The 19494-nt window shown below is 48.4% G+C and overlaps 1 protein-coding gene across 5 annotated transcripts in view; it reads right to left on the bottom strand.

Annotated features, from left to right (window-relative positions):
- The window catches only part of LOC137564141 (aldo-keto reductase family 1 member C3-like), a 91483-nt gene that overhangs the window by 30333 nt on the left and 41656 nt on the right, over positions 1 to 19494 (bottom strand). Inside the window, exons 5-9 of one of the 5 annotated variants that reach the window (XM_068277576.1) lie at positions 12853 to 12930; positions 12075 to 12197; positions 11559 to 11668; positions 9777 to 9942; positions 6306 to 6388 (exon numbers count right to left, since the gene is read on the bottom strand). In XM_068277576.1, coding sequence (XP_068133677.1) covers positions 6306 to 6388; positions 9777 to 9942; positions 11559 to 11668; positions 12075 to 12197; positions 12853 to 12930 — 560 coding nt within the window. The remainder of the gene's footprint in view (positions 1 to 6305; positions 6389 to 9776; positions 9943 to 11558; positions 11669 to 12074; positions 12198 to 12852; positions 12931 to 19494) is intronic. The other 4 variants (XM_068277578.1, XM_068277577.1, XM_068277579.1 and 1 more) reach the window with 4 other exon arrangements.

The following is a 19494-nucleotide window of genomic DNA, read 5'->3' as shown; positions in this document are numbered from 1 at the left end:
CAAATTTGCAGGGTATGTGCACCTTGGGAGTGGGTACAAGAGGAAAAAAAAATATTTGAAAAAGAGCTTATAGTTTTTGAGAAAATTGATTGTAAAGTTTCAAAGGAAAAACTGTCTTTTAAATGTGGAAAATGTCATGTTTCTTTGCACAGGTAACATGCTTTTTGTCGCCATGCAGTCATAAATGTAATACAGAGAAGAGGTTCCAGGAAAAGGGACCGGAAACGCTAACCCAGCAGCAGCAGCAGCACACGTGAGGGAACAGGAGGAGCCGCAGGAGGCACAACATCCCAGGCCTTGCATGAGGACAAATAGCGTGCGGATATAGCAATGCTTTTTGCCGCCATGCAGTCATAAATGTAATAAAGATGAGAGGTTCAATAAACAGGGACCGGAAACGCTAACCCAGCAGCAGCAGCAGCACACGTGAGGGAACAGGAGGAGCCGCAGGAGGAGAAGGCCACGCTTTTTGAGACACAACATCCCAGGCCTTGCATGAGGACAAATAGCGTGCAGATATAGCAATGCTTTTTGCCGCCATGCAGTCATAAATGTAATAAAGATGAGAGGTTCAATAAACAGGGACTGGAAACGCTAACCCAGCAGCAGCAGCAGCAGACGTGAGGGAACAGGAGGAGCCGCAGGAGGAGAAGGCCACGCTTTTTGAGACACAACATCCCAGGCCTTGCATGAGGACAAATAGCGTGCGGATATAGCAATGCTTTTTGCCGCCATGCAGTCATAAATGTAATAAAGATGAGAGGTTCAATAAACAGGGACCGGAAACGCTAACCCAGCAGCAGCAGCACACGTGAGGGAACAGGAGGAGCCGCAGGAGGAGAAGGCCACGCTTTTTGAGACACAACATCCCAGGCCTTGCATGAGGACAAATAGCGTGCGGATATAGCAATGCTTTTTGCCGCCATGCAGTCATAAATGTAATAAAGATGAGAGGTTCAATAAACAGGGACCGGAAACGCTAACCCCATCACAGATGGTCATTGTTCATGTTACTTGGTTGGGGTCCAGGAGTGTTGCGTAGTCGTTTCCAATCCAGGATTGATTCATTTTATTTGAGTCAGACGGTCTGCATTTTCTGTGGAGAGGCGGATACGCCGATCTGTGACGATGCCTCCGGCAGCATTGAAACAGCGTTTCGACATAACACTGGCTGCCGGGCAAGCCAGCACCTCTATTGCGTACATTGCCAGTTCGTGCCAGGTGTCTAGCTTCGATACCCAATAGTTGAAGGGTGCAGATGGATTGTTCAACACAGCTACGCCATCTGACATGTAGTCCTTGACCATCTTCTCCAGGCGATCGGTGTTGGAGGTGGATCTGCACGCTTGCTGTTCTGTGGGCTGCTGCTGCATGGGTGTTATAAAATTTTCCCACTCCAAGGACACTGCCGATACCATTCCCTTTTGGGCACTAGCTGCGGCTTGTGTTGTTTGCTGCCCTCCTGATCGTCCTGGGTTTGCGGAAGTCAGTCTGTCGGCGTACAACTGGCTAGAGGAGGGGGAGGATGTCAATCTCCTCTCTAAAGTCTCCACAAGGGCCTGCTGGTAGTTTTCCATTTTGACCTGTCTGACTCTTTCAAGCAGTTTTGGAACATTGTGTTTGTACCGTGGATCCAGAAGGGTATAAACCCAGTAATTGGTGTTGTCCAGAATGCGCACAATGCGTGGGTCGCGTTCAATGCAGTCTAGCATGAATTGAGCCATGTGTGCCAGAGTCCTGCCAGAATCCTCATCATCCTCTTGTGAGCGTTGTGATAGTTGTTGTGATGCATCATAGTCGTCACCTTCTTCCTGGTCTGCTTCTGCTGACCATTCGCGCTGAATTGTGGAAGTCCAACGTGCACCGCTCTGGCCCTCGTCAGTGGTGGCAGGAAATTCCTGCTCCAACTCCAGCTGTTCCTCCTCCTCTTCTTCGTCATAGCTGCTGGGGCCAGCGTTTCCTGAGGCGGATGGCCTGATGTTGGTACCATCACGCTGATCGTTTTCTCCCTCAGATTCCCCCAGTTGCATCATGACAGCTGTTTCCTTGATTTTCAACATCGACCTCTTCAGTAAACACAGCAGTGGTATGGTAATGCTGACTGAAGAGTTGTCACTGCTCACAAGCAACGTGGATTGCTCAAAATTTTGGAGGACTTGGCAGAGGTCCAACATGTTGGCCCAATCGGATCCACAGAAGCTTGGCAGCTGTCCGGATGCGCCTCGGTACTGCGCCGTCATGTACTGGACCACTGCACTCTTCTGCTCGCAAAAGCGGGCTAGCATGTGCAGCGTAGAATTCAAGCGCGTAGGGACATCACACAGCAAGCGATGATGGGGGAGATTGAAGCGCTCCTGCATCTTGGCGAGTGCCCCGAAGCAGTACTGGAATTTCTGCAATGTTTGGCCACTCGTCGCACCTTTAACAGAAGATCGGCCACGCCTGGGTATGTCCTCAGGAACCGCTGAACTACTAGGTTCATCACGTGCGCCAGGCAAGGGATGTGTGTCAGCTTAGCCAACCTTAAAGCGCGAATGAGATTACCCCCATTATCACACACAACCATGCCCGGTTTCAGGTCCAGCGGTGCCAGCCACAAATCCGTCTGTTCCTTTATTCCCCTCCAAATTTCCTCCCCTGTGTGCTGCTTATCCCCAAGGCAGATCAGCTTCAGCAACGCTTGCTGACGCATGCCAACAGCTGTGCTGCACTGCTTCCACGATCCTACTGCTGTTGGGTTAGCGTTTCCGGATGAGGTACAGCTTTGAGATGCGTTGGAGGAGAAGGAGTCAGAGAGGTAGGTGCTGCTGTTGTTATCCAGTGGGGAGGACGGCGGTGCAGCTGTTTGCGGCGTGGGCAACACCCGCGCCGTAGCAGGTGAGGAATCGCTGCCAGGCTCCACAAGGTTCACCCAGTGCGCGGTAAGGGAGATGTATCGACCCTGGCCGAACGCACTCGTCCAGGTGTCAGTGGTGAGGTGAACCTTGCAGGCAACGGCATTCTTCAAGCTTCGGGTTATTTTGCTTACCACGTGCTCATGCAACTCAGGCACTGCAGAGCGCGCAAAGTGGTAGCGGCTGGGAACCACGTAACGTGGGATGGCCACTGACATCATGCCCTTGAAGCTGTTTGTCTCCACCACTCGATATGGCAGCATTTCGCAGGCCAGAAGCTTGGCTATGCTGGCTGTTACTGCCACGGCCCGGGGGTCATTTGCTGGCAATTTCTTCTTGCGCTTAAACATCTCCGACACAGACAACTGAACCGTAGCGCTGCACACGGAAGGGCTGTTGGTTGTTGTGTTTGATGAACATTGGGAGACCTCAAGAGCACTACTCCGGAAAGTGACAGTGTCAGCGTCGTCTGATGTTTGTGAATGTTGTGAACCACGCAATGGCTGGGCTACTGCTGCTGCTGAGGCGGGTCTGGTGGTGAGTCTGGTGAACCCAAGGGAGGCAGTGTTGCTGGTACCCTGTCCTGCCGCGTTTGCCCACAGAGTGGGATGTTTGGATAGCATGTGGCGGCTCATGCTGGTGGTGGAGAGGTTGTTAATACTTTTCCCCCTGCTCAGGCGGGTCTTGCACACCTTGCAAATCGCCATGGTAACATCCTCAGTGCAGTCTTCAAAGAAAGCCCAGACTTTGGAGCACCTGCCTTGCTGGCGATTTCTGTTTGCTCCTCTTTTGCCTCTCACTTGTGGTGCCTGAAATTGCGCGCCGCCTACCTTGTGGCACAAGGCGAACTCGTGCAGCAGTGGGTTCTTCAACAGACTCATCTGTGCTGCTGCTACGACGGCGATGTTCTCGTTCACAAACAAAATCTGGGTCTCTGTCCACATTGTCCATACCCTCCTCTTCCATCTCCTAAAACTCGTCATATGTCATTGTGGGGGGCCGCCGCCGTGGAGTAGAGCTCCCCAGAACAACCTCTGCGCAGCTCACTCCAACGTCGTCTTCCAGATCTTGTCGGCCGACCTCCTGCAATTGCAACCCCTCCTGCCCAACTTGCTCTGGGATTTGGGTTTCCGAGACCTCCTCGGACTCGCCTTGTATTTCAGTGCGCGATGCATTTCCCACAGTTAATGGTTGTGAATCCGGGCACAACATTTCTGGCTGTTCCTCCATTGACCTTTGAAAGGTGGAAGTTTGTTGGGCTGGGAATAGCTCCTGCGAATACCCCATTGTGTCCTGAGGTAATTCATCGGACTGGTTATCTGGCAGTTGTGTGCGTGGTGTCGCTGCCGGTTGTGTCAGCTTTGTGCCCACTGGCTCCTTGTAACTGGCTGAGGACTCGGACCTCGTGCGTGATGTGCTGGTGCTGCTTAACCCACTGCTGGACGCTTGAGAGGTCATCCAAGTAATTATCTGGTCCTGTTCTTTTGGATTTGTGAGGGTTGTTGTCCTGGACAACATGGGCGGTATTGAGTGGGTTTTCTTGGGTGCTCCCCTGTGGCCTGTACGTGAACCGTCAGGGGAAACACCTTTTCCCTTGCCCCTCCCTCTTTCACCGGATTTCTTCCTCATTTCACTTATCCTTAAAGTACACGCTGACTGGCAGCAGTACAGTGGCAGTACAGAAATGCTATACAGTGGCGGGTGAGCGGTGTACCACTATTCCCAGCAGCGACACAGAGCACAATGCTATACAGTGGCGGGTGAGCGGTGTACTACTATTCCCAGCAGACACAGAGTGGCAGTAAACAGAATGCTATATAGTGTGGCTGAGCGAGGTACACAGAGTGGCAGTAAACAGAATGCTATATAGTGTGGCTGAGCGAGCGGTGTACTACTATTCCCAGCAGACACAGAACAGTAAACAGAATGCTATATAGTGTGGCTGAGCGGTGTACCACTATTCCCAGCAGCGACACAGAGCACAATGCTATACAGTGGCGGGTGAGCGGTGTACTACTATTCCCAGCAGACACAGAACAGTAAACAGAATGCTATATAGTGTGGCTGAGCGGTGTACCACTATTCCCAGCAGCGACACAGAGCACAATGCTATACAGTGGCGGGTGAGCGGTGTACCACTATTCCCAGCAGCGACACAGAGCACAATGCTATACAGTTGCGGGTGAGCGGTGTACCACTATTCCCAGCAGCGACACAGAGCACAATGCTATACAGTGGCGGGTGAGCGGTGTACTACTATTCCCAGCAGACACAGAGTGGCAGTAAACAGAATGCTATATAGTGTGGCTGAGCGAGGTACACAGAGTGGCAGTAAACAGAATGCTATATAGTGTGGCTGAGCGAGCGGTGTACTACTATTCCCAGCAGACACAGAACAGTAAACAGAATGCTATATAGCGTGGCTGAGCGAGGTACACAGAGTGGCAGTAAACAGAATGCTATATAGTGTGGCTGAGCGAGCGGTGTACTACTATTCCCAGCAGACACAGAGTGGCAGTAAACAGAATGCTATATAGTGTGGCTGAGCGAGGTACACAGAGTGGCAGTAAACAGAATGCTATATAGTGTGGCTGAGCGAGCGGTGTACTACTATTCCCAGCAGACACAGAACAGTAAACAGAATGCTATATAGTGTGGCTGAGCGAGGTACACAGAGTGGCAGTAAACAGAATGCTGAGCGAGCGGTGTACTACTACTCCCAGCAGCGACACAATGACTGGGGGGACCCTGGCTAGCTTGGCTGGAGCGCGAACTACCCTGCCTGCCTACCCAAAGCTAAACCCATAGACAAATGGCGGAAATATGACGTGGTTCGGGTATTTATTTACCCGAACCACGTGACAGTTCGGCCAATCAGAGCGCGTTCGGGTCCGAACCACGTGACCCGTTCGGCCAATCACAGCGCTAGCCGAACGTTCGGGGAACGTTCGGCCATGCGCTCTTAGTTCGGCCATGTGGCCGAACGGTTTGGCCGAACACCATCAGGTGTTCGGCCGAACTCGAACATCACCCGAACAGGGTGATGTTCTGCAGAACCCGAACAGTGGCGAACACTGTTCGCCCAACACTAGCACACACACACAAAAGAAAACTTCACAAGAACATTAGCTCTGAAAAGAGCTCTTTTTGTGGTGCTTTTCAACAGCAAATATCAGCTAGGAACAAGCTACAAGAACCTAACTAAGCTTTCCATATATCTGCAGCAGGTTCCTCCCCCTTCTCTTACTACTGCAGCAACACTGCATATATATACTATATACTACAATGATGTTGAGAAACACTGCTTTGGCTGACTGCCAGAATTGCCTATTCCTAAAAATGTCTTGAGTAGTGACAGAGGAGTTCTGATTATTGGTGCCTGTAGTTCACACATTGCTGCAATCTCCTTACCAAGCACAGTTCCAATAGCGTATGTTCTTGTTGAGGCCATCAATAGTTTTCATATCTTCTGCGCTGAGGTTGAAATCAAAGACCTGACAAGATTTCAAAGAAAAGATTTGAAATGATTGGATCTTCATCTTTGATGTTGATAAACAGTAATGAGACAAAAAGGTCCCTAACTATTTAGCTCCTTGCAAGAGGAGGAAGTTTGAGGTTATCAACTGATTTACCATATTTTTTAGACAATAAGACACACTTTTTGTCCCCCCAATGTGGGGTGAAAAAGTCAGTGCATGTTATGGTCCAAATAAAACATATTCGAACCAGCGAAATCCACACGGCAGCTGCAATAAGAGTGAAGCGCAGCAGGAAGCCCTCACCTCTGAATCCTCAGTGTACAGCTTGAATGGTCTCCCTGACCCCAGCGCATGTGCGCTGGAAGCTCACATAGTGAGATGGGTGGCAAAGCCCTTTGGTGACACAAGTTGCTGCGGCTCAGCGTATCGGACTCCCAGCACTCTGAGGACACAGTAGGGAAACAAGTCAAGCAGCAGCCGGCGCTGACGCTACTTCGGGAGGCCACTGCACTTCTGGTCAGTGCTATAGTCGGGAAGAGAGCAGAGGGGCAGAGCGGCAACCTGCCGCTACATTAGTCACATCGGGCGCCCTAACACCATGGCGGCATGTATTCCCAAGTGTTGCTGCAGGCAGCGGTGATCCTCAGCACTGTTTTGTTCTGGAGAAGCTGTGTGCTGAAGTTGCGTGCTGGGTTGTAATGACATGTCTTGTGTCCAAGTTTTGCCACACTGAACAATGTCCACTTGGCATCTCAGCAGTTGGCATCTTTGAGATAGACTTAGATGTGTAAAAGAACTGATAAAGATAAACCTGCACAGTCTGATTCCAAAGCCTCAGTGCTGCAAAGTAATAATGCATTCTCATTCTGTCTGTGTCCATGACTCTTAAATCCCTAGGAAGTAGCTTAATGTGACACTGGCTGACACCTTCTAATGCAAACAGATGCTTAGTGGTAGATATTGCTTGCGGGGTAAAAGGTCCACAAGACACCCATGCTCCATGGATGCACCAGGTTTAGTATATATTTTTCCCCAATTTTTGTCCACTAAACCTACGTGCGTCTTATGGTCGGGTGCGTCTTATGGTCTGAAAAATACTGTATGTGGTGCAGTCATTAACCCCTCCTGGCCCCCAAATGCAGTTAAGTTTACCTGGTCACCATGTGCAGCCATTAAAGTTGCTGGGTAGACTTATACTTGAGTCAAGAAAAAAATCCCAGCTTAAGAGAGTCAAATATTGGAGTTGACCTATAGACGAGATCGGCTTATATTAGACGATATACGGTAAATAGCTAACTACATAGTTACATACAGGCGTATGCACTAAACTATTTAGAATTAGGTGTGTAAAGTCTTAGGATGAGTAGACTATGTATTGCATTCTGCTCTACTCATCGTGCAGTAAGCCTTTATGCTCATTATTCTGCTTACTGCAGTTTATTTACATTGTGAGTCAGGTTAAAAAAAAAGACATACGTCCATTGAGTTCAACCAGAAACTATGGTACAAGGCTTGCCTGCAACCTCACATGTGTTAGTTGATCCAGAGGAATGGAAAAAAAAGCTTACTAAGCAGGAGAATATTTTCCTCATCTCTATTAATAACACTTAAAGAGACACTGAAGCGAAAAAAAAAATATGATATAGTGAATTGGTTGTGTACTATGAATAATTACTAGAAGATTAGCAGCAAAGAAAATATTCTCATACTTTTATTTTCAGGTATGTAGTGTTTTATCTAACATTGCATCATTCTATAATATGTGCAGATTACACAACACTCAGCATTCAAAATTAGTCTTTCAGAGTAGTCTGTGAAGTAATGACCTCTCCTCTAGCAGAGGAAAAGTAAATAGTCCAGGAACAGTTGAGATAATAAAAGTCAGATAACAGCCCTCTCCATGACTACTTACTTAGTCAGAGAGCTTAATGGCTTGTTTGCATAGAGATAACAACTGGAGTTTCTCAACTCTTCCTGTACTGGAAACAATTACACTGATGTATCTGATCTTAATGTTTTATTTCTTAGCTGTGCTACACATACAAATCATAACATCATTATTTTTTTTCGCTTCAGTGTCTCTTTAAGATACATAAAAAATAAAATAAAAATATGAAACTCAGACCAGTGGACACACAAATGGGAGAGGAAATGGGGGTGTTATATGTATAATGTGACAACTTGGAATGACAGTAATAAATGATAAACACACTACAGTAGTATACATACAATATACACCTGACCTCAGTGTTATTGTTTGCATTTGTTTTGTTACTGGTGTGAAGAAAGATTTAATTTGTTTTAAATTACTCAAACTGAAGCCAGTGTCCTCAGTCGGTGCTGCTGTAATTTCCACTAGCTGCAATATGCTTCAAAAAGTGGACCACAGCCATTTTGCTGATTACATATAAATCGCGTTGCTCATTTTCCACTAGTGCTCCATCTCCAGCTTGTGTGCTTCTCACCGTGATTGCGCTCTGTTTCTGGCGGCTACAGCGCAAGCGCGGGAAGTGAAAATTGATGTTTGCGTGATTGCAACACAGCTTAGCAGTGGAAAAGGACCCTATAACCAGATCTGCTAAGATGGCCAAGTCCTGCTGCTGAACAGGAGCCTATTAATAAAGAAGTACTGTAGTAGTTTGATTCAAAAAATTGGAAATGGAAGTATCAATTGCTTTATTTTATTGGTTAATTTTCAAGCTGCATGAATTTGCATAAGATTTCCATGAAAGTTTGCTAGTACTTTGATGCCACAGGGGCTTTGGTGCTTCTATCTTTGGCTGCCCGCTCCCATGAATGGAACACCCATAGGTGGCAGACAGACACAGATCCAGAACTTGTACACCTTAGCGCCAGCACCTACTGCTTCAACTTGACTGAGAAGAAAGAGAGGGACACATGTTGCCTTTTGGGGTCCTCAGGTCACCAAACCCAACTGAACAGCTCTAGGTACACTGAGGTCTAACCCTCTTTTTTCAGTGCAGTAAAAACAAAAACACTAGCACATAGCTCCCAACTGTCCCTCTTTCGGAGGGACAGTCCCTCTTTGGGAGCCCTGTCCCTCTTTTCTCATTTGTCCCTCTTTCAGGACGTTGTCCCACTTTTTATGTAAGTATATATATTTCTCTATTAAAAATGTGTTTGACTCTAAACTTTATTCCAATCCTTTACATTGTTATATTACTCATTTTAAAATGTTAATATGAAGAAAAATGAACCAGGATAGAAAGGACCAGTGTGGTTTGAATTATAAAACACATTTTTCTTATGCAATCTTTATGGTATGCGTGACTAGGGGTGTGGCGGGGGTGTGGCAGGGGCGTGACTTAAGTGTCCCTATTTCTCATCTCAAAAAGTTGGGAGGTATGCTAGCATTTTCCTTATTCCACTAACAGCAATTTACCTGAAGATTCTGCATCATGTGGTCTGGATTAAAGCTCTTAACTACAACAGCACAGCCTTGTTGAAGAGTGTATCGGATAGATATTTGAGCTGGAGTCTTCTTATATTTCTTTGCCAACGAGATGAGGACAGGATCATCCAAAACAGCTGGACAATTCTCATCCACCCTGCAAAAAAGTAACACGTTTGCTGCAATTTTAAGGCCCTGTCCAGTGGAAAAGTGGTGTTGCCTGTTCTAAATAGTCCCATAACATAAAAAGTTCCTAAAAAGGCAAGTACACCCCTTGTATTATGTCAAAAATGGTGGTTGTACCTGGCAATACCTCCTCCAGGCCCCAAGTGCTGCAATTATTCACGCTCTTTTATGCAGCCCAGTATTTCCCCCCTGCCCTTTTCCTTGTTATTTGTTGTGGCCAGGACTTTCAGACCTGTGTTTTCTTGGCATTTCCTTTCCTTAAAGGGATACTGTAGGGGGGTCAGGGGCAGCCACTCACCGATGCTCCGGCCCCGCCTCCGGTTCACTTCTGGAATTTCAGACTTTAAAGAGGAACTGTAACGACAAAACGGCCCCTGGGGGGTACTCACCTCGGGTGGGGGAAGCCTCAGGATCCTAATGAGGCTTCCCACGCCGTCCTGCGTCCCTCGGGGGTCTCGCTGTAGCCCTCCGTACAGCCGTGACGCAATATTTACCTTCCTGGCTCCTGCGCAGGCGCTCTGATGCCTCTCGGCGCCGAAGTAGGCGGAAATACCCGATCGCCGTCGGGTCTGCTCTACTGCGCAGGCGCAAGTTTCCGGCGCCTGCGCAGTAGAGCGGACCCGACGGAGATCGGGTATTTCCGTCTATTTCCGTGCCGAAAGTCGCCACAGCGCCCCCGCTGGAGCCAGCAAAGGTAAATATTGAACTGACAGTCGGCACAGTCGCCGGCTGTTCGGAGGGCTGCGGCGAGACCCCCGTGGGACAGAGGACGGCGTGGGAAGCCTCATTAGGATCCGGAGGCTTCCCCCACCCGAGGTGAGTACCCCCCCAGGGGAGGTTTTTGTTGTTACAGAGTCTCTTTAAAGTCTGAAAACCACTGCGCCTGCATTGCCGTGTCCTCGATCCCGCTGATGTCACCAAGAGCGCACAGCGCAGGACCAGTATGGTCTGTGTCTGCGCAGTACACTCCTGGTGACATCAGCGGGAGTGAGGACATGGCAACGCAGGCGCAGTGGTTTTCTGACTTTAAAGTCAGAAATTCCAGAAGTGAACTGGAGGCGGGGCCGGAGCATCGGTGAGTGGCTGCGCCAACACAGGATGTCTGTGAGGGACCATTAGAAGCCCCGGGTAAGTTCAACTCATTTTCCCCCGACCCCTCTACAGTAATCCCTTTAAAGTGTCACTTACCACTGGGTAAATTGCTGCACCCACATACATGATAATATATAATAAAAATACATACATTTGTTTTATTAATTTTTAATCCCTTTCACCCCTACCCCATAGTTGCCAAAATAAAATAAAACATTTTAAAAAATGATATCCATCATTAAAATAAATAAATACATAAATAGTTACCTTAGGGACTTTTTAATATGTATGGGAGGGGAGGGTGAACTGAGGCTTCTAGTGAAAGAATATAAATGACTTTCCTCTGCTGTTTATATAGCCAATGAATCATGCAACAGGAGTTCCAACTTTCAACAATAACTACTAGGTACTCACAACAAGTTACCTATACCCAGTATGTGTGTCCCAAGTCACTGTCTGATAAACAGCAATATATAATGTAATGGCATTACTCACAAACTCCCGGCACCCCGAGATCCCAGCAACCCGTAGCCAACAAGTACAATGTCATTTGCATTGCAAAATTCCAGCAGATTCTTCTGTGAGAGGTAGGGGTGGCACTCAACCTGTAAGACAATACAGTATCTGGATAACTCTGGAATAATAAATACATTTTTACTTCTGAATTTCCCAGTGCTGAAAGTTTTTCTCTGTAGCTGTGCAGGAAGAGGAAGGGATAAGTGTGTGTTTAGTTGTTCAAGTGGAGAAGGAGGTATGTGATGGGTGGTTGTCCAGACAAAGGTAGGGTTAGGTGATGGGTATTGTGCAAACAAATAAGGTGTTTACTGATGGTTGCCGGTCTAGAAAAAGGAGTGAGGTGATGGGTAGGTGCAGATAAAGAAGGGGTTATGTGATGGGTGGTTGTGCAGATAAACAAAGGGGTTAGGTGATGGGTGGTCGTGCAGATAAAGAAGGGGTTATGTGATGGGTGCTTATTTGAAAATGCAGCCTGAGACAGATCAGTATCTGTACCTGATTGCAGACTGGTTTATATTTCAGTTTCGGCTTATTGAGGATCATCTCCAGTTGCCGGCGGTTAAAATTGGACAATCCAATGGATTTGACCAATCCAGCATCTTTACATTGCTCCATTGCCTGTTTGAGAGAGGTGAAAAGCTTGTCAAGTAGTAAGACAGTTGCTTGAATTCGCAAGTCTGATTTCTGATTTCCGAGGATTCTTTTTTGTTTTTAATTCTCCGATTGGCCAAATACTGTTGACGCTGCATTTTCTAATTGGGCCAATGCTTCTGAGATCTGTGATTGGCCTAACATTTCTGAGTTACGGTGCTGTGGTATTTTACAGAAATCTGATTTCTGATTGGAGTTGCTGATTTCTGATCGGAAATTTCATTTCTGCAAAATTCGAATGAGTATCCCTAGTCCTGCCCTTACTAGTCATCCATATGCATAACAGTATTGCATATTATTTCGCTGTTGTATCTGATGTATCTCATCAGGCACTTGATCTAATTTTACTGAGTCATTTAATAAGAAGGGGCATAAAGCATTGGTCACTATGCTGATGGATCTTGTTTGGGTCCTACATCAACTTTCTCATGCCACAAAAAGGGAAGATATGGCCAATAACAGTAAAATTTAGCAGTGCGGCAAAGAAAATACAGAACGGTAGTGGTCTCTGTTATGGACTGAGATCTCTGAAAGGTAGCCATCATATAGGGTCTACTCAGTATGGCTTTCACAATTCCTTTGTAATTGCAGTGTGTTACAATTGCCCCAAGTGCAGACTTACCTCCCAAGTTTCTCGGAGATCAACGTGGTCATACAAGGCTTCTCCATTCTCATGTACAGGGAAGAGGTCACCTACAGGCTTAATAAAATGAGTAAATCATAAAATTACAGGACAGTCTAGAATTTTTGTTGCCAAGTCTGGAGTAGCAGAAAGGCATCTGCAGCTGGTTGCACTGCCAGTCAGAAGAGTCCAACATTCAACCATGAATAAGAGTGAATCAACTGCAAGTTTTCTTCCAAATCTTTTTTGAGGTGTTAGAGTACCCAGATCAGTAATAGAAAACTACTAGTATTTTTGTACATGGCCAAGCGACCTGAAAACCATTTCCATCCCTTCCTTTCCACACACTAACTAAAAAAAAGCTATAGCAAGTATAATCTCACCTTCCTAAAGCGGAAGGCATTTGCAAGTATGCTCAGTTATTTGTCCAGCATGTGTCCTGAGACATCAGGTATCTCTGAAGGGGCCATTTCGCCAGATTTCTGATAGGCATTTTTTGAAGGACACATCACCCTTGATTGAGATTAGAGATGGCCCGAACCTCTGATTTTCGGTTTACGAACTTCCGCGAAAGGTTCGGTTCGCGCAAACTTTCGCGAACCGCAATAGAATTCAATGGGGAGGCGAACTTTGAAAATTATAAACACTTATGCTGGCCATAAAAGTGATGGAAAAGATGTTTCAGGGGGTCTAACACCTGGAGGGGGGCATGGCGGAGTGGGATAGATGCCAAAAGTCCCGGGGAAAAATCTGTATTTGACACAAAGCAGCGTTTTAAGAGCAGAAATCACAGTGAATGCTGAATTGCAGTCCTAAAGTGCTTTTTGGCCTCTTTCACACCAGGACGTTGCGTTAGAGGGGACGTTAAGGTCGCATAATGTGCCCCTAATGCAACGCCTGGTGGTGTTGGAGCAGGACGCTACCAAGAGCCGCGTTACAAGCAGCTCTTGGTGTGCCTGCTCTGTCGGAGGCACTACGGAGACCACGTGAGCGGAGTTCTCCGCATCACGTGGTCCCGCCAGCCAATCTCCGCCGCTCCAGGATGTAAACACTGCAAGTGCAGTGAATAATAAGTAGCCATGTGCCTGGCTACGTAGCGGCCTCTCCCCGTCTCCTCTCCGCCCATAAAATGAAAAAAAAACCCTAATGGGCATGTGCAAACCGTCTAACGCGGCTTAGTCGCGTGTAAAGTACTGCATGCAATGTAACGCAACGTGGGCACTGTGAACAACCAATTGATTTTTCATTGCTGTGCGTTGGGGTGCGTTACAGGCTGCTCTAACGTGCGCCTGTAACGTCCCACTGTGAAACCAGCCTAAAACATCTTGCATGAATCAATCATCAATCAGGGAGTGTAATTAGAGTTCTGCTTCACACTGACACACCAAACTCACTGTGTAATGCACCGCAAACATCTGTTTGCATAGTGACGACTGTGCTGGACTGGTGCGCACCATGGCGAGAGTGCAGGCCATGACGGTTTTCAAGCCCATATGGTCGGGCTGAGGTAGCTGAATGACAGAACAACAGTGACTGAGTGTGCACCTGATCAAATTTGGTCTGTCCACAATGAAGCAACGACCTTATTATCTTCTTGTATGTAGGTAGGCATAGGTAGGTGCTCCAGTATAGGTAGATAGGCATAGGTAGGTGCCCCAATAGCTAGCTAGGCATAGGTAGGTGTCCCAGTATAGGTAGATAGGCATAGGTAGGTGCCCCAGTAGTTTGCTAGGCATAGGTAGGAGACCCAGTTTAGGTAGATAGGCATAGGTAGGTGCCCCAGTAGTTAGCTAGGCATAGGTAGGAGTCCCAGAATAGGTAGGTAGGCATAAGTGGGTGCCCCAGTAGTTAGCTAGGCATAGGTAGGAGTCCCAGTATAGGTAGGTAGGCATAGGTAGGTGCCCCAGTATAGGTAGGTAGGTGTCCCCCGTATAGGTAAGTAGGTGCCCCAGTAGTTAGGTAGGCATAGGTAGGTGTGTGTCCCAGTATAGATAGTTAGGCAGGACCTGGCTGGCACAGTAATAGCAATTACCAAGGTCCAGCTGCAACAAATAGGGCTGTATAATGCAGTGTCAGTGGGCAACACAAAAAAAAAAAAAACACATCAGGAGAACATTAGCTCACAAAAGAGCTGTTGAGGGGTGCTATTTTAGCAATAACAATCAGCCAGGAAAAAGCTAACAAGCCTACAAGAGCCTATCTAATCTTTCCCTATGAGAGTCTGTCCCTTCATTAATTAATGCAGGCACACGAGTGAGTGTAATAGCCAGCGCTGCCTGCCTTTTATAAGGAGGGGGGGGGGGGGAGTGGCTCCAGGAGAGAGTGTAGCCTAATTGGCTACAATGTGCCTGCTGACTGTGATGTAGAGGATCAAAGTTGACCCTAATGGTGCACTATGGGGGCGAACTGAACTTCTGGAAAAGTTCGAACCACCGGAAATTCGCCTGAAACCGTTCGCCGGCGAACTGTTCGGGCCATCTCTAATTGTGATTAGTGTTGGGCGAACATCTAGATGTTCGGGTTCGGGCCGAACAGGCCGAACATGGCCGCGATGTTCGGGTGTTCGACCCGAACTCCGAACATAATGGAAGTCAATGGGGACCCGAACTTTTGTGGTTTGTAAAGCCTCCTTGCATGCTACATACCCCAAATTTACAGGGTATGTGCACCTTGGGAGTGGGTACAAGAGGAAAAAAAAATTAGCAAAAAGAGCTTATAGTTTTTGAGAAAATCGATTTTAAAGTTTCAAAGGGAAAACTGTCTTTTAAATGCGGGAAATGTCTGTTTTCTTTGCACAGGTAACATGTTTTTTGTCGGCATGCAGTCATAAATGTAATACATATAAGAGGTTCCAGGAAAAGGGACCGGTAACGCTAACCCAGCAGCAGCACACGTGATGGAACAGGAGGAGGGTGGCGCAGGAGGAGAAGAAGGCCACGCTTTGTGAGACACAACAACCCCGGCCTTGCATGAGGGCAAGAAGCGTGCGGATAGCAGGCTTTGTACCGCCATGCAGTCATAAATGTAATAAAGATAAGTGGTTCAATAAACAGGGACCACGCGGCAACGCTAACCCAGCAGCAGCAGACGTGATGGAACAGGAGCAGGCGCAGGAGGAGAAGGCCACGCTTTGTGAGACACAACAACCCAGGCCTTGCATGAGGGCAAGAAGCGTGCGGATAGCATGCTTTGTACCGCCATGCAGTCATAAATGTAATAAAGATAAGTGGTTCAATAAACAGGGACCACGCGGCAACGCTAACCCAGCAGCAGCAGACGTGATGGAACAGGAGGAGGCGCAGGAGGAGAAGGCCACGCTTTGTGAGACACAACAACCCAGGCCTTGCATGAGGGCAAGAAGCGTGCGGATAGCATGCTTTGTACCGCCATGCAGTCATAAATGTAATAAAGATAAGTGGTTCAATAAACAGGGACCACGCGGCAACGCTAACCCAGCAGCAGCAGACGTGATGGAACAGGAGCAGGCGCAGGAGGAGAAGGCCACGCTTTGTGAGACACAACAACCCAGGCCTTGCATGAGGGCAAGAAGCGTGCGGATAGCATGCTTTGTACCGCCATGCAGTCATAAATGTAATAAAGATAAGTGGTTCAATAAACAGGGACCACGCGGCAACGCTAACCCAGCAGCAGCAGACGTGATGGAACAGGAGCAGGCGCAGGAGGAGAAGGCCACGCTTTGTGAGACACAACAACCCAGGCCTTGCATGAGGGCAAGAAGCGTGCGGATAGCATGCTTTGTACCGCCATGCAGTCATAAATGTAATAAAGATAAGTGGTTCAATAAACAGGGACCACGCGGCAACGCTAACCCAGCAGCAGCAGACGTGATGGAACAGGAGGAGGCGCAGGAGGAGAAGGCCACGCTTTGTGAGACACAACAACCCAGGCCTTGCATGAGGGCAAGAAGCGTGCGGATAGCATGCTTTGTACCGCCATGCAGTCATAAATGTAATAAAGATAAGTGGTTCAATAAACAGGGACCACGCGGCAACGCTAACCCAGCAGCAGCAGACGTGATGGAACAGGAGCAGGCGCAGGAGGAGAAGGCCACGCTTTGTGAGACACAACAACCCAGGCCTTGCATGAGGGCAAGAAGCGTGCGGATAGCATGCTTTGTACCGCCATGCAGTCATAAATGTAATAAAGATAAGTGGTTCAATAAACAGGGACCACGCGGCAACGCTAACCCAGCAGCAGCAGACGTGATGGAACAGGAGCAGGCGCAGGAGGAGAAGGCCACGCTTTGTGAGACACAACAACCCAGGCCTTGCATGTGGACAAAAAGCGTGCGGATATAGCAGCAATGCTTTTTGCCGCCATGCAGTCATAAATGTAATACAGATGAGAGGTTCAATAAACAGGGCCCGGAAACGCAACACCATCCCAGATGTTCATTGGTCATGTTACTTGGTTGGGGTCCTGGAGTGTTGCGTAGTCATTTCCAATCCAGGATTGATTCATTTTAATTTGAGTCAGACGGTCTGCATTTTCTGTAGAGAGGCGGATACGCCGATCTGTGACGATGCCTCCGGCAGCACTGAAACAGCGTTCCGACATAACGCTGGCTGCCGGGCAAGCCAGCACCTCTATTGCGTACATTGCCAGTTCGTGCCAGGTGTCTAGCTTCGATACCCAATAGTTGAAGGGTGCAGATGGATGGTTCGACACAGCTACGCCATCTGACATGTAGTCCTTGACCATCTTCTCCAGGCGATCGGTGTTGGAGGTGGATCTGCACGCTTGCTGTTCAGTGGGCTGCGGCTGCATGGGTGTCAGAAAATTTTCCCACTCCAAGGACACTGCCGATACCATTCCCTTTTGGGTACTAGCTGCGGCTTGCGTTGTTTGCTGCCCTCCTGGTCGTCCTGGGTTTGCGGAAGTCAGTCTGTCTGCGTACAACTGGCTAGAGGAGGGGGAGGATGTCAATCTCCTCTCTAAAGTCTCCACAAGGGCCTGCTGGTATTCTTCCATTTTGACCTGTCTGACTCTTTCTTCAAGCAGTTTTGGAACATTGTGTTTGTACCGTGGATCCAGAAGGGTATAAACCCAGTAATTGGTGTTGTCCAGAATGCGCACAATGCGTGGGTCACGTTCAATGCAGTCTAGCATGAATTGAGCCATGTGTGCCAGAGTCCTACCAGAATCCTCATCATCCTCTTGTGAGCGTTGTGATAGTTGTTGTGATGCATCATAGTCGTCACCTTCCTCCTGGTCTGCTTCTGCTGACCATTCGCGTTGAATTGTGGAAGTCCAACGTGCACCGCTCTGGCCCTCGTCAGTGGTGGCATGAAATTCCTGCTCCAACTCCAGCTGTTCCTCCTCCTCTTCTTCGTCATAGCTGCTGGGGCCAGCGTTCCCTGAGGCGGATGGCCTGATGTTGGTACCATCACGCTGATCGTTTTCTCCTTCAGATTCCCCCAGTTGCATCATGACAGCTGTTTCCTTGATTTTTAACATCGACCTCTTCAGTAAACACAGCAGTGGTATGGTAATGCTGACTGAAGAGTTGTCACTGCTCACAAGCAACGTGGATTGCTCAAAATTTTGGAGGACTTGGCAGAGGTCCAACATGTTGGCCCAATCGGATCCACAGAAGCTTGGCAGCTGGCCGGATGCGCCTCGGTACTGCGCCGTCATGTACTGGACCACTGCACTCTTCTGCTCGCAAAAGCGGGCTAGCATGTGCAGCGTAGAATTCCAGCGCGTAGGGACATCACACAGCAAGCGATGGTGGGGGAGATTGAAGCGCTCCTGCATCTTGGCGAGTGCCCCCGAAGCAGTACTGGAATTTCTACAATGTTTGGACACTCGACGCACCTTCAACAGCAGATCGGGCACGCCTGGGTATGTCCTCAGGAACCGCTGAACTACTAGGTTCATCACGTGCGCCAGGCAAGGGATGTGTGTCAGCTTAGCCAACCTTAAAGCGCGAATGAGATTACTCCCATTATCACACACAACCATGCCCGGTTTCAGGTCCAGCGGTGCCAGCCACAAATCCGTCTGTTCCTTTATTCCCCTCCAAATTTCCTCCCCTGTGTGCTGCTTATCCCCAAGGCAGATTAGCTTCAGCAACGCTTGCTGACGCATGCCAACAGCTGTGCTGCACTGCTTCCACGATCCTACTGCTGCTGGGTTAGCGTTTCCGGATGAGGTACAGCTTTGAGATGCGTTGGAGGAGAAGGAGTCAGAGAGGTAGGTGCTGCTGTTATCCAGTGGGAGGGACGGCGGTGCAGCTGTTTGTGGCGTGGGCAACACCCGTGCCGTAGCAGGTGAGGAATCGCTGCCAGGCTCCACAAGGTTCACCCAGTGCGCGGTAAGGGAGATGTATCGACCCTGGCCGAACGCACTCGTCCAGGTGTCAGTGGTGAGGTGAACCTTGCAGGCAACGGCATTCTTCAAGCTTCGGGTTATTTTGCTGACCACGTGCTCATGCAACTCAGGCACTGCAGAGCGTGCAAAGTGGTAGCGGCTGGGAACCACGTAACGTGGGATGGCCACTGACATCATGCCCTTGAAGCTGTTTGTCTCCACCAATCGATATGGCAGCATTTCGCAGGCCAGAAGCTTGGCTATGCTGGCTGTTACTGCCACGGCCCGGGGGTCATTTGCTGGCAATTT

This window comes from Hyperolius riggenbachi, chromosome 3, assembly GCF_040937935.1.
Source record: "Hyperolius riggenbachi isolate aHypRig1 chromosome 3, aHypRig1.pri, whole genome shotgun sequence".
Classification (NCBI taxonomy): Eukaryota; Metazoa; Chordata; class Amphibia; order Anura; family Hyperoliidae; genus Hyperolius; species Hyperolius riggenbachi.
This window is presented reverse-complemented; position numbering and strand designations above follow the sequence as displayed.